General features: G+C 43.1%; 1 protein-coding gene across 3 annotated transcripts in view; it reads right to left on the bottom strand.

Moving 5' to 3' along the window:
• RTF1 (RTF1 homolog, Paf1/RNA polymerase II complex component) overlaps positions 1-15,000 on the bottom strand; it is a 119,691-nt gene that overhangs the window by 28,343 nt on the left and 76,348 nt on the right. For all 3 annotated transcript variants that reach the window (XM_085895560.1, XM_085895561.1, XM_085895562.1), the window contains 2 exons: positions 5,467-5,549; positions 4,807-4,894 (listed from right to left, as the gene is read on the bottom strand). In XM_085895560.1, the coding sequence (XP_085751686.1) occupies positions 4,807-4,894; positions 5,467-5,549 (171 nt within the window). The remainder of the gene's footprint in view (positions 1-4,806; positions 4,895-5,466; positions 5,550-15,000) is intronic.

Here is a 15,000-nt window from a genome sequence, read left to right as displayed (position 1 = left end):
CTTGTACCTATCAGCCCTTCCTGTAGTTGAATTGCCAGATGTCTCACCCTCCCCTGTTTTTTTTTTTTTGGGGGGGGGGGTTCTGTCAAACTAGCATAAAGGGGATTACAGTGTGCATTTTGAGCAGAAAGAGGATCGTGTTTGATATTGCTTGTGTCTTGTTTTTCTTCTTTCTCCATGCGCATGTTTGTTGTTGTTTGTTGTTAACACATGGTCTCAGACTCTGACAGAGAAGAACTGAATTTTTCCACACCCCTCACATCCACAAACCTGCCCTCCTTCCCCTGCCCTCTCTCTTCCATCTCATCCCTCCACCTCCTCCAATCTTCAACTTCCTTTTAATCCCTCTCTTATTACTCCCCACGATGCGAAATCCCATTACCATTAAGCCTTTTCTCCTCTTCATCTGGCCCTCTCCCCAAGCTCTTCTGCAATCCCCCACACTCTGTCAACAGCTCTTCCTATCTCTCACCCTCCTACCTCGTGCTGCCATACACATCCCCTCCACCAAAAGCTTCCTCCCCTCCCCCCTTCCTTTAGAGTGTGGATCTCAAACATCCGGGGCCTTCGTTCAAACCTGACAGATCGTTCCATGCAGGTTGCCATTGACAAACCAGACATAATCTGCCTAACAGAAACTTCAAGACATCTCTGACTCCCAAGTATCTCTCCCTGGTTACTCCCTCCTCCGGTATGACAGACCTGAGTCTCGTCCTGGCGACGGAGTTGCTCTCTTCATCAAAAACTCTATTCATCACTCACCATGCACCACCCTCATTCCCCCACACCAACGGGAAAACGTCTGGCTATGGCTTCCCTCCATTCCAACCTCATTTTATCTGTCTTGTACCGTCCACCAAACAGTGATGATCACTTACAACTCGCACTCCGAAAACATGGACCAACTTATATCCTCTCATCCAAACTCTCTCTTCCTCATTTGTGGTGACTTCAATTATCATCAGACCAGTTAGCTCAGTGTGGGTACCTCTCTCACCTGCCAGGGCACTTCAGCCAAAGACTTCTGCGACTCATTAGGACTGACTCAATCAGTCAACTTCTCAACCCGGATCTCAACCAATGATACTCTATCGCTTCTGGATCTGATTTTGATAAATTTCCCTGAAAATATTTGCTGTTCTTCCTCCGCTCCAATCGGTTCTTCTGACCAAGTGCTTTTCAAAGTGGACATCGAACTGCCTGTTATCAGAGAACCACCTCAGCGCCGACGAGTCTGGCATTTCACTCAGGCCGGCTGGCAGGGTCTCCAAGCAGCCAACAAACTTCTGGACTGGTCTCCCATCGCTACTTTCTCCAACATCAACTCGTCATGGGAATTCTTTCATAGAAACTTCTCTCTCTCATGCACAGATTTATCCCCTCTCGTCTTCAGTTGTCCTACCCTTCCTCCCGCCCTTGGTTCACTGAAGCTTGTGGTGAGGCAGTTGTCCTGAAACAACTTGCCTTTGCCTCATGGAAATGCAAACCCAACTGAGGGTAATCTCAGTTCCTTCCAGAAAGCAAGGAACAAGTGTGTGTCTGCCCTCAGGAGAGCCAGAAAACAACGTCTCTCGAATCTCAAGTCTGAACTCTCAAACTTCTCTCCCTCCTCCAAATCCTGGTGGCATTTAATCAAATCTGTTTCTGCTGTATGTTCCCCCCCCCCCCACCCCTCCATCCCCTCCATTATCTCAAATGGCCGCACTGCTGATACCGCATGTGAAAAGGCTGAATGCCTAAACTCGGTGTTTGCATCTAAATCTTGTGTCCAAAACCCATCGCTTTCTCTACCCACCTTACCCAGTCGCACCCAACTGTCCCTGGACTCTGTGTCCTTCTCTCCTGACAAAGTGGAGAGATTGCTGTCAAACCTCGACTCAGATTCTGCAACCGGTCCAGACAGCATCAGCCCACATGCCCTAAAAACCTGCTCCTCTGCTCTTGCTCACCCTCTCTCTGTTATATTCACTCTCACATTTGCTCAAGGTCATCTGCCATCTGCTTGGAAATCAGCAAACATTACTGCCCTGCATAAAAAAGGTGCAAAAACAGATCCCTGCAACGACAGATCCCTGTTATGGAATCCATCATCGCTTCAGACATTAAATATTTACTCTTCTCCAATGGCTTGATTTCCGATCTTCAATTTGGTTTCAGACCAGGTCACTCTACCCTGGATATGCTGCTACTGCTCTCCCAACAATGGATGGAAGTACTCAATGCCAGACATGAAATCAGAGCCATCTTCCTCGACATATCGTGTGCTTTTGATGTAGTCTGGCACCCTGCCCTGCTCACCAATCTCTCCTCTTAAGGTATCTGAGGGCATTTCCATTGATGGCTCACAGACTTCCTCTCCTGTCACAGCCAACGTGTGGCCCTAAATGGAGTTCTCTCGTCCCCTATTCCTGTCCAGGCTGGACATCCTCACGGCTGTGTTCTGGGTCGTTCTTTTTCTGGTTTTCATCAATGATCTCTCCGACTCTGGAAAATCCTCTTTATCTCTTTGCTGATGACTCCACCCTCTGCCGTAACATGTCATCACTCAGACTGGCAAGCAGCAGCTACTTCGCTCTCTGCAGATCTGGATAAAATCACAAACTGGTCTAGCATGTGGAACATGTCTTTCATCATAAATGTCACACTCTCACTTTGTCTCTCTGAAAGGACCATTTGGAACCCCCCCCCCCACCTCCCCATCGACTTTCTCAATAATCCTCTGGAATAAGTCCTTTCATTCAAGCTTCCGGGTCTCACTATCCGCCATGATCTTTCCTGGGAAAGCCACATTTCTAATCTGGCCGCCAAAGCCAGTCACCAACTGGGAATCCTCTGTTGTGCAAAGTTCTTCCTCGGCCCACCTGAGCTCCTGACCACATATAAAGTTTTCGTCCGCAGCCTAATGGAGTACTGCTCTCCCCTCTGGGCTGGTGCTCCTGCCTCTTACCTTTCTCGGCTTCACGCTGTGGAAACCAAGGCATTTAGGATCATTGGTATCTCCCGCAGTGAGGCTAAGTTTTTGTGCCACTCACTCTCTCACCGTAAGCAGGTCAGTGGTCTTTCTGTACTCTACGTCTTCTCTCCGGTCCCGCCCCACCTGCTCTGTCTGCAATATGTCCTCCCCCCCCACCATATTTCCACAGGGCGCTCAAGGTCCGCCAGCAACCCCCTTCTGGTAAAACGACCAAAATCACGAATCACTGCTCAACTTCACTCTTTCATTCCTCTTTTTTCCCGCCTTTGGAATAAACTCCCGCACTCTCTTCAATCCCATTCTTCCCTCCAAGACTTCAAAACAGCTGTTCACCACCACCTCTTATATTCCCCCATCCAAAAACTCGATCTTTTCTACCCCCGTTAATCCACCCAAAACCCACCTCCTTCAAATTCCCTGCTTTCCTTCCTGAAAGTCCCTGTAATGTCCATCTTGTATATCCTGTGTTTCCCACCCCATCCCTCTCCCTTCCACAGATCTCTTAATGTCTCTATTCCCCACTGTTATGTCCTTCCCTCTGCCACCCTCTTGTCTCATGCCCCCCTTGCTGTACGTTGTGTGTGAGCTCTCATACGAGCCTCAACAATATACAAAAAAAAAAAATTCATTTATGTATCTATATTGTCCACCCTTTGTGTTCTCGCTTATATCTCATCAATACCTGCATGCCTTGTTTGACCATTTCTGTTTACTTTCTCCCTCTGGTCTGCTGTTGTTGTTTACCCTTTCTCCTGCTGTTCCCTTTGTTATGTTGTGACCTGATTTGTCCTGTGGAATTGCTTTTCATGTAAAAAAAACAACTAAATTTTAAAACAATGCCCCGACATTTGTGGAATTTTTCAGGAACGTATCCTCGACGAATAGCGGAGTCCGACAGTATAAAATTTCATGGACACCATTTTAAAAGTGAATGTTGAGCTTTGCATGCATGTGCAGCTTTTCAAATGCAGCACAGGAAGCAGCCACGGGAAAGGGGAAAAAGATGAACGCATGGACAAACACCATGGCTCGCAATTTATTATAATCAATCATAATGGAGTATAACACAAAATAGAGTTGTACGTTCTTGCTGCTCCCACAGGGAATGCGTGTTTCTCGTTTTATTTAATTTGCAATGTTTTGTAATAATTTAATGCAAAACAAGCTCAGCCTACTTAATATGTGTCAGAACCTCAACAGTTTGTGAAATAGTTTTTTTTTAATTGAAAAAGAACGTTTTACTTCTATAAAAATGCTAGTATGAAATGTTTAGTATTCTGGAGACTTCTTCGAGATATCAAATCTATTTTGAAAAAGAGAAGTTAAGTAAGGGGGGGGGACCGTTCGGGAAGTTAATATTCTCCACAGTAGTCTGATTGGACTAGTGGGGGGGGGGGAGGGGAGATTTAACATAAGAAAAGGTGAGCATTGAGTCCTATAACTATAATAGGAGTTTGGAGTGTTTTTTTCATCAAAATGTAATTTTAATTTTGACTCCTCTAACCACTACACAAAGTGGGCCCTGCATGAAAATCAAACCAAATTCCAGAAGACTGGAACATTTTTGATGCTCTATAGGATTAATTGCCCATCAGGATTGTGTGTGTGTGGGGGCGGGGGGGGGGGGGACTGCCAACCTCATGCAAGTACAAGAGAAATTAAGAATAACTTCAAATCATCATAAAAAACAAGGAAATCGTTAGAATGCCATTCCAAATTTGTTTTGAGTAATCGACTTGAAAAAGAAAAAATAATAACTTACAATTGAGGCAAGTTGTGCCCAGTTATATTTCTCAGATTAAAGAAACATTACAAAGAAAAGAGCAACTCACCGCTTCTTTCCATTTATGGAATTCTGTCTCTGTGAATTCCTGATTGGAAACAAACTCCAGCCTAAATACTCGCTCTTGACTCCCATGCCTGTAATAAAAGAAGAAAACATTGCACAGCACTGCGTATAACATCAATAAATCCCATTTTGAGCAACAGATACTTGAATATGCACAGTTGTTGTTGCTGACAACACAAAAGAATGAGCAAAGAAAAAAGGCATGGAGATGCGGATGGACGAAGGTGGATGGACAGTGGAGTTGAGACAAATGAGAAGAATGGAAAAGGGAGAAGGGGGAAAACATAATGAATGAAGGTAGGAGAAGGGAAATGCAAAGTATGAGGTATATTTAATATTGATGGACACGCTCTCTATGTGAGGAATTGGCTTCGCATATCAAAATTATTCCTGCAAAAGGAAAGGATAAGATTGCAACATGTGAAGGTTTAAATGACATGACAGGCCGGACGATTACATTTTATATGGCGTGTTAACAAAAGAATGATTCCTTAACAGAGTTCTTACAGGTTTGATTGCAGAACAACCAATAGTAGTAGGCCTAATCAGGGTTAAATGATGTATTTAGGAAGGAGGTTGAAGAATAAATGCGATTGAAGAGCAATTCAACAATATATGTAATTGAGTAGGGAAAACCAACTACCGCAGTCGAAGTCCTTTGTTGGTACGAGTAGTTCCCAACTGGTATATCTTCGCCGTTTCGACTACACCTGTAACTTCTGCTACCTGCCAAAATAAAAACCCAATTAGAAGGTTAGCCCTGGGTATGTGAAAGAAAATCTTTTGAACATTTTATTTTCCACATTTCTTTATGAGATGTGGGTGACCCTGCATCGTGCAGCAATGAAGAATCATCGCGATTATTTCAGATCAATTAAGCCATTTACGCTCTCACACACAGAAACTTTTTCATCTTGGCGAACCGGTAATTTAACAAGGGAAGTCAATTGAGTCAATAATTATGGATATAAAGTACCCATCGCAAATTGCAGACCAGATGAGGCAGGGTAATAGGTGAGCCCCAATGTTAAGTCCTCAGTGATCCAGTTGGGCCTTTATTGAAAATGGATGTATATTCCGTTGGAATTCTTGAAACTGTATGCTGTCTGTCTGTCTGTGCACCATGCTTCACACAGAGAGTCTGTTCTGCCAAAGCAGTTTCTTTGACTGGGTTTACAATCCTGAACAGAATGCTACTCCGACACATTACACTCAAATAAGTGTGCAATAATTTGTAGTGTGTTCAAGCTGCCGACGATAGCTCGCCTCCTCTTCCTGAAGGATACCATGGAATATTTAATGTCCACCAACGAATGCTGGCAGACTGGACGCCAGTTTAACATCCATCCGAGGGACGGCACCACAAACTGATGCCTCATCCTCTGCATGCAAAACACCAAGATGACACTTATAGCTGGAATGAGATTCAAGCCCAGCCAAGCCAGCTCAGAGGGGAGTGCACATAGCTCGAGGCTATACTACCAGCCTAACATGCAAAGGTAACATAATCCACACAATAAAAGTGAATTTGTATATTTGTTTGTTTGTTTGCTTACATATACTCCACTTCAAAAAAACTACAAGACTACTGAACCAAATCCAACCAAATTTTGCATGTTGCCGAAGGGTACCCAAGTATGGTTTCTATCGGGGTGGCATATCTGAGGGAGGGAGTTCAGGGTGGATGGAAGACCCAAATTCTCTCTCTGTAAATGTGAATCGTATAGCACCACTTGGTGGTAGCCAGTATTATAAGTCATCTACTTTTATAAAAAAGTCTAAACAACTTAACAATATGCATTATGGTGATGTTGAAATCTGAGTGAGAACAATTCCAAATTTTCAAAATATTTAATTTCATTCATTTCTCGTTGTTGCATGCTTTGGTTTGAACCTCCGTTTAAAATGAATGAAATTAAACCTTTTGAAAATTCTGAATTATTCTCACTCAGATTTCAACATCACTGTAATGCATATTGTAACGAGGGAAGTGCATATTGTAACAAAGCGGAAGTGATTTTTGCTCACTCCGTATATAAGCAGCAAGGATGGTTGATGAAAGTGATGTTTGCTGACTTCCAAGTAGATGGAAGATGACTAACGGCAAATGATAGGGTGAATGAAGCAGAAGGTTTGTGAAGTACAACACGCCGTCTTTTGATTAAATCCGTCAGTAAAGCAATGGCTAAAAATGTCTAGTTATCACAAACAGTATTTGCAGGTTATTTCAATGAGAAGTAGCACCAGTCCATAGTGGAGTGTCATGGAATATGACTCTCCACTGCAGACAGGTGTTTCTCAGACTTTCAAATGTGTTGCTCATCACTACCTTATGCACTCACCCGTGCACGTCTGACCCTACCTCTTATACAGACACTGATACTTTGACATTCTGTTCCTCTCCAGGCCATTGTTGTTAATTTTTGTTATTCTTCCACATGTATATATATATCCCCTGACCCCATACCCCCATTTACCCTTTGATAGTTTCTAAACCTGTTGCTCTTTTCCATTTAGCTCCTCCATAAGCCGAGTCTTCAACCACCTCATGGTCTTCTCCATTTCCACTACGGACTTTTTCTTCACCCAATGAGCCCCTTTCTCATCCCTCTTCCATAATGTCTCTTCTTGAGGTGCTTCCAATTGTCATCCCACTGTTCTCCCTTTGACACATGTTGTTTTTTAATCCATTATCTCATAGTTTTGCTGTTAATCGAGTCTTATACCTGTATAAAAAAAACAAATCCAACTCAACTCTTCCATGAGCCTACAATGCTGTAAAAAAAAACATGTCTAAAAATAGAGCAAATCACATCACCATTGACACAAATGCATCCCACTTTCCAGCAAAGTATTACTAAAGAGCCAAGTCGTAAATGTCAACAGAAAGAGAAAGAGAGGGGGGGGGTTGGGGGTAGGGGCGGTGGCATTTATTTCACTTCAACAGGTTTTAACATAAGAAATGAACAAAACAAGAAAGATGATTATTTCAGATGATTTCAGTTCTATTGCTGTTAATCTGCATTTAAAAAAATATTTGATTTATTAAAGTTAAGGGAATGTTTCATGAGCATCTTGTCACTGGTGTTGTGACGATTAGGATGTCCTCCGCTGATGTCCTGCGATACAAAATAAAAAGGAATAAGAACGAAAGCACTGCAATGTAGTTTAGCGATGAAGACTACAGCATTCCACCAGCCCACAAGCACCAATCTGATCCTTTCCTTGTGGGTCACAAAGGTAATTTATTAAGAAGACGAAGTCCATTCTGTTTGAAAATAGGAAGCTTAGTTTGCATGGCATTTTAAAATTAGAAACCCTGCAGATGAATTGTTTATCTTCTACATAAAAATGAATGACACGTCGTTTGTTTGTTTATGACCACACTCCTCTGAGCTCCCAAGGTTAATTGTGGCAAAACGTTCTAGGATCACATTTTTACAACAATGCATCTAAATAGGGGTTTTAAACAGTCATTTTCTCACAATTCATAATAATGTATAAACACATGAGCCACCACCTGTCACCCTCTCTGAGGGTACATCCATATACACAGTGCTTTATGAAAAATTAAAAAGCACAATTTTTTTGGATATCAAACCGGATACCGATATAATTGGTGACACGGTGAGCTCTGATCATCAAATATGGTATCAGATGTGAAAAATAACTGTTAATTAAGATGTAACAAAGATCAGCGAAGAAGGAGTCACATGACCTCTCAAATGCGCTAATCCTTACTATAATTCACGGACTGGTGTTTGCTTGTGGGTTTATTTGTCACGCTACTCCTCCTGCAGTTCTGGGTCAATTGCATCCAGACTTGCTACAGAGCATCAGCATGACCCCAACTAATGTATCGGGGTGTTTTTATCTTCGCCGGTGGTCTTGGGGAGGTGGGAGTGGGGATGCAAATTCTCCATGTAAATGTGTACCGTGTAGCACTGCCTCCAGGTGGGAGAGGTATTACAAATCTCCACCATTTTCAGTGCAGTATTCCTGTCCCAACATTTTCCAGTGCAGAGGTGTTTTGAATTATAAGCAGTAGGTATGTTTTTACTTCATGCACATAACCAGGGTTAATTATTTTTGCGTATACACAGCTGTGAGTTGCCAATACACCACCAAAATAAAGGTATGCATCAGAAGAATGTGTTGCATGCTTGGAACAAGATCACCCATAGGGCGGGTACTCAGCTAGTCGATTTAATTATTCAAAAACTGAAAATAGTACAAGCACAACCGACACATTGATTTAAAGGTAATTTATTGTTGATCTAATGACATAACTCTCGAAGGTGAAAGAAGACTTTGAAGGAAAAAAGGTTACTACCTAAGCGAACTACTCCAAATATACATCTTTGGAAAAGTGTTCATAAAATAACTGGCACAGTCTACCTGTCACTTCGCTTCACAGATGGAACAATTAGTCGTCGTGTTTGCCAAAAATTTTGGGTGAGGAGAGAAAAGGAAGTCAAATTTACCCATGGATAACAGTGCTTTAACCCCTCCCCCCTCCCGCCACTACCCGTCCCCACATCCCCCATCCTTTACCCCCCATTCATCCTGATGTCCCTTCTGGCGAGAAATGTCACACAAACGATGACTGGCTTTGACAGGCCCCTAGTTTTTTAATTTTTTTTTTGGTGTGGGGGGAGAAGCAGAGGAGTACATATTTACCCATGTGAAGGCCCTGTCACACCTTGACGTTTTAGCCAGCATATGCCGACGTATGAAAAATTTGTCTAAAATGCTGGCGTACGTCGAATACGTTATGGGTAAGTTTGGTATACGTTAAGAGCACGCTGAAGCATGCTGGCATACGTCGTAGTACGCCGAGCTCGTCGACAAATTTTAAGCATGCTAAAAAATTTTGACGTATGCCAGCGTATGACTCACACGTTCCACATACGCTGGCCATAAGTTGTAGGCACGTTATGCGATCGTTGACACACGTCGACACACATTACTTGTAAGTTACTCATAAGTCGAAACACGTCGAGGTAATGTTTAGCACACCCAAAACTTATTTCTAACCTATGAGTAACGTGCTTTGAACCTATGTGTAACATATCTCCAACGCATATTGACGTATGTAGACGTATTTGACTGACGTCTTCCGGACGACCACAGAACTTACCGAACGTGTTTCTAACTTACAGCTACCGTATAATGGCGTATTGGCAGCGTTTAGGGGAATTGGTATATAAAAATGGGCTTCACAGGAGGAACCCATCAGTGTTTCAGACTCCATGGTGAGTAGATGTCCATGTCAGTAGTATCAGTAATAGTAGTAGATGAGCGTGTCAGTAGTAGTAGTATTAGTAGTAGTAGTAGTAGTAGTAGTAGTATTAGTAGTAGTAGTTCCATGTCAGTAGTAGTAGGTGAGCGTGATGGGGAGGGTGTGGGTGATGATGGATCCTCCTTGCGTCCGCGACCACGGCCATGGCCAGGAGACTTCTTGGCAGCATTCTTCGAAGTTTTCTTCAGCATGACGATGATGTTGACAATTCGATGTCGAGCTTGGTTATGATTAAAATCGTCGAGTGGCAGCGTCCAATTAAATAGTCGAGCGGCAGCGATTTAAATTGTTGAGCGGCATCCTATTAATAGGCTACGCCACGTGATCGTCGGCGATACGCTGCCGCGCGCAATGCATACGTTAGACTATCGTTGGGCATACGTTGTGAACGCCGACAACACGCTAAGCATTCGTTGGTATAAGTTATCGATAAGTTATCGAAACGTTCTGTGAACGTAACTAATACGTTATGCATATGTCCAACTTATTATGAATATGCCCAAAACTGAAAAAAACATCAATAGTTCAGCGAAGAAAAACATTTTTTTAAAAAATGACGAAGAAAACTTCGAAGAATGCTGCAAAGAAGTCTCCTGGCCGTGGCCGTGGACGCGGACGCAAGGAGAATCCATCATCACCCACACCCTCCCCATCACGCTTACCTACTACTACTGACATGGACCAACTACAACTACGACTACTACTGACACGCTCACCAACTACTACTACTACTACTACTACTACTACTACTACTACTACTACTACTACTACTACTGATACGACTGACATGGACATCTACTCACCATGGAGTCTGAAACATTGACGGGTTCCTCCTGTGAAGCCCATTTTTATACACCAATTCCCCTAAACGCTGCCAATATGCCATTATACGGTAGCTGTAAGTTATAAACACGTTCAGTAAGTTTTGTGGTCATCCGGAAGACATCAATCAAATACGTCTACATACGTCAATATGCGTTTGAGATACGTTACACATAGGTTCAAAGCACGTTACTCATAGGTTAGAAATAAGTTTTGGGTACGCTAAACATTACCTCGACGTGTTTCTACTTGTGAGTAATTTACAAGTAACGTGTGTCGACGTGTGTCAACGATCGCACAACGAGCCTACAACTTATGGCCAGCGTATGCGGAACGTGTGCCTCATACGCTGGCATACGTCAAAAAATTTTGAACATGCTTAAAATTTGTCGACGAGCTCGGCGTACTACGACGTATGCCAGCGTGCTCTTAACGTATACAAAACCTACCCATAACGTATTCGACGTGTGCCAGTGTATTCGGCAAATTTTTCATACGTCGGCATACGCTAGCTAAAACGTCAAGGTGTGACAGGGAATGACGGTGATGTTGACACTTCGATGTCTAGTGCGGTTATGATTTAAATAGTTGAGCGGCAGCCTATTGATAGCCTACGCCAACGTGATCGTCGGCGATACGCTGCCGCATGCTATGCATATGTTAGACTATCGTTGGGCATACGTTGTGAACGCCGACAACACGCTAAGAATTCGTTGGTACAAGTTGTACTGTACTGAAATGGGAGATGCTTAGCAGGCAGACACGAAGCGGAGGAACAGTCGAGCCGGGCTGTGTTGCACGAGTGCGAGCGCGGGCGTACTGTGCCCGCGGCTCCCCTTTATTCCGTATTCGGTACACTCACGAGCCGGCCGACTCCAGCATTACTACGACGCCACAGACGGCGCGCCCACCCTATATCCCTTGCAGATACGATAACCACCACGACCACTCCTCCAACCATCACGCCCATCATGCATCATCATCATGCCCCTCCCCGTGGGCATGACTACACCACACAAGTTATCTATAAGTTATCGAAACGTTCTGTGTATGTTACTTATACGTTATGCATACGTCCAACTCGTTATGAATACGCCCAAAACTGAAAAAACATCAATAGTTCAGCGTACGCCAGCATTTTACATACATTTTGATACGTTGCCATACGCTGGCTAAAACGTCAAGGTGTGACAGGGACCTGAAGAGTGCTTTAACCTCAGCATTACCCAGATAAAAAAATAAAAGGAAATAGTAATACCCTCTGCCATCACCACCAGGTGGCGATACACGGTATACATTTACATAGAGAATTTATGCCCCTCTCCGGACCCCACCGCACCCCACCCCCTTCCCTGCGTGAAGCCAGAGAGAGAGAGAGAGAGAGAAAGAGAGAGAATGGTGTGTGTGTGTGTGTATATATACATATATACATATATATATATATATATATATATATATATATATATATATATATATATATACACATATGTAGATATAAAATACATATAAAATATATATTATATACAGTATGTATATATATATATATATATATATATATATATATATATATATATATATATATGTATACTTCTTCTTTCGGCTCGCTCCCGTTAGGGGTCGCCACAGCGGATCAACCGTCTCCATTTCGCTCTATCCTCCACATCTTCCATTGACACTCCAACCACCTGCATGTCCGCCCTCACTGTATCCATGAACCTCTTCTTTGACCTTCCTCTTCTCCTCCTGCCTGGCGGCTCCATCTTCAACATCCTTCTCCCGATATACTCCGCTTCCCTCCTGTGCACATGTCCAAACCATCTCAATCTCGCGTCTCTCACTTTGTCTCCAAACCGTCCCACCTGCGCTGTCCCTCTAATATACTAATTTCTTATCCTATCCATCCTCGTCACTCCCAACGAGAATCGCAGCATCTTTAACTCTGCCACCTCCAGCTCCGCTTCCTGTCTTTTTGTTAGTGCCACCGCCTCCAAACCATACAACATAGCTGGTCTCACTACCGTCTTATATACTTTCCCCTTCACTCTTGCAGCTACCTTTCTGTCACAGATCACTCCTGCAATTCTTCCCCAACCACTCCATCCTGCCTGCACTCTCTTTTTCACTTCTCTCCCACACTCTCCGTTACTTTGGACAGTTGATCCCAAGTATTTAAACCCATCCACCTTCTCCACCTCAACTCCTTGCAACCGCAAGGACATCAATAGTTCAATATCAATAGTACATATATATATATATATATATATATATATATATATATATATATATATATATATATATATATATATATATATGTACACAACCGGGCAAAAGTTTTGGAACACCCCCATTTTCTAGTTTTGACTGAAATGAGCAGTTTAAGTCCAGTGAATAACCTCTAATAGTACAAAGCTAAGCGGTAAACTGCCAGAGGTTTAAAAAAAAGCAAGTTTAGGTTACCAAAAACTGAAAAATAATGTAAATTTCAGTTGTTAAAAAGGCCCTTTTCAGGGAATAATTAATGGGGTAGCAACTGCAGCTGCTCTGCAGCAATGGAAGTAAATTAAGCCTTGAAAGTTGATGCAAACAATTCCTACAGGTGTCCTAACTTTGGTTGATTAGTTACAAACCCTCTGTCTGTATAAAAGCAGTGTTGGAACAGACTGTGTTGCTACACCCTCTGAAGCATTATTTGGACAATATTGCACTGCAGGAAGTAGTACATTGCTGTCATAATGGCGAGAAAAAGGGAATTAACAAAGGAAGGCAGACAGATCATTATAACCCTTAAAAGTGAAGGTCTTTCCTTTCGAGAAATTGCAAAGAAGCCAAGGTGTTAGTGAGTACAGTTTCCTACACCATCAAAAGGCACTTGGAAACTGGAGGAAACTCTGATAGGAAGAGGTCTGGCAGACCCAAAGCCACAACATAATCAGAAGACAAGTTTCTGAGTGTCAACAGCTTGCATGATAGGCGGCTCACAGGACAGCAGCTTCAAGTACAGCTTAACAGGGGTCGAAGTAAGGAAGTCTCAGTTTCAACTGTGAAGAGAAGACTTTGAGCTGTAGGTTTGACAGTTCGAGTGGCAGTAAGAAAGCCATTGCTAAGAAGGCAAAATAAGAAAAAGAGGCTTGCCTGGACCATGAAGCTGCCAGTGGACTACGGAAAACTGGAAGGTCTTATGGACCGATGAATCAAAATTTGAAATCTTCGGTTCATCACGCAGGGTTTTTGTACGCCGTCGAGTAGGTGAAAGGATGGTTCCTCCTCAGTGTGTGACACCAACTGTCAAACATGGAGGAGGAAACATGATGATCTGGGGTTCTTTTGCTGGATCCAGAGTCGGCGACTTGCACAGAGTGACTGGCACCATGAACCAAAAGGGCTACCACAGAATTTTGCAGCGCCATGCAATACCCTCTGATCTACGCCTAGTTGGTCAGGGGTTCATCCTACAGCAAGATAACGACCCAAAACATCCCTCCAGGCCATGTCAGAACTACCTTAGAAGAAAAGAACAAGACGACAGGCTTCAAATCATGGAATGGCCAGCACAGTCTCCAGACTTAAACCCCATCAAGCTTGTTTGGGATGAACTGGACAGAAGGGTGAAAGCAAAGTAACCTACAAGGGCAACACATTTGTGGATACTTCTGCAACAGTGTTAGGAAGAACTTTCCAAACAATATTTGATTGCCATTGTCGAAAGAATTCCATGAGTATTTTCGGCTGTTATATCTGCAAAAGGTGCCTACTTTGATGAGTCAAAAATTTAGATTAAATTTTGCTCAACAAAACGATTCCATGATTTCTTTTAATCTGCAATTGTTTATTTGTTCTGCGCTTTAATTTCAAAGTACATTGAAACATTAAACTGCTTAAATTTCAGTAAAAACTGGAAAAATGGGGGTGTACGAAAACTTTTTAACCGGTCGTGTGTGTGTGTGTGTATTGTTGTGGTTTCCCACCCGCTCGGCGTGCGGGTGACCGCTTCTAGCCAATGGCGGCCGCTCTCGCCCACCGAACGGGCAAACCAAGTCGCAGCTTTCGGAAAAA

Source organism: Eptatretus burgeri, chromosome 9 (genome assembly GCF_056783735.1).
Source record: "Eptatretus burgeri isolate ZD-2024b chromosome 9, Ebu_testis_v1, whole genome shotgun sequence".
Classification (NCBI taxonomy): domain Eukaryota; kingdom Metazoa; phylum Chordata; class Myxini; order Myxiniformes; family Myxinidae; genus Eptatretus; species Eptatretus burgeri.
The sequence above is the reverse complement of the archived record's forward strand: the minus strand, read 5'-3'. Positions and strand labels throughout refer to the sequence as shown.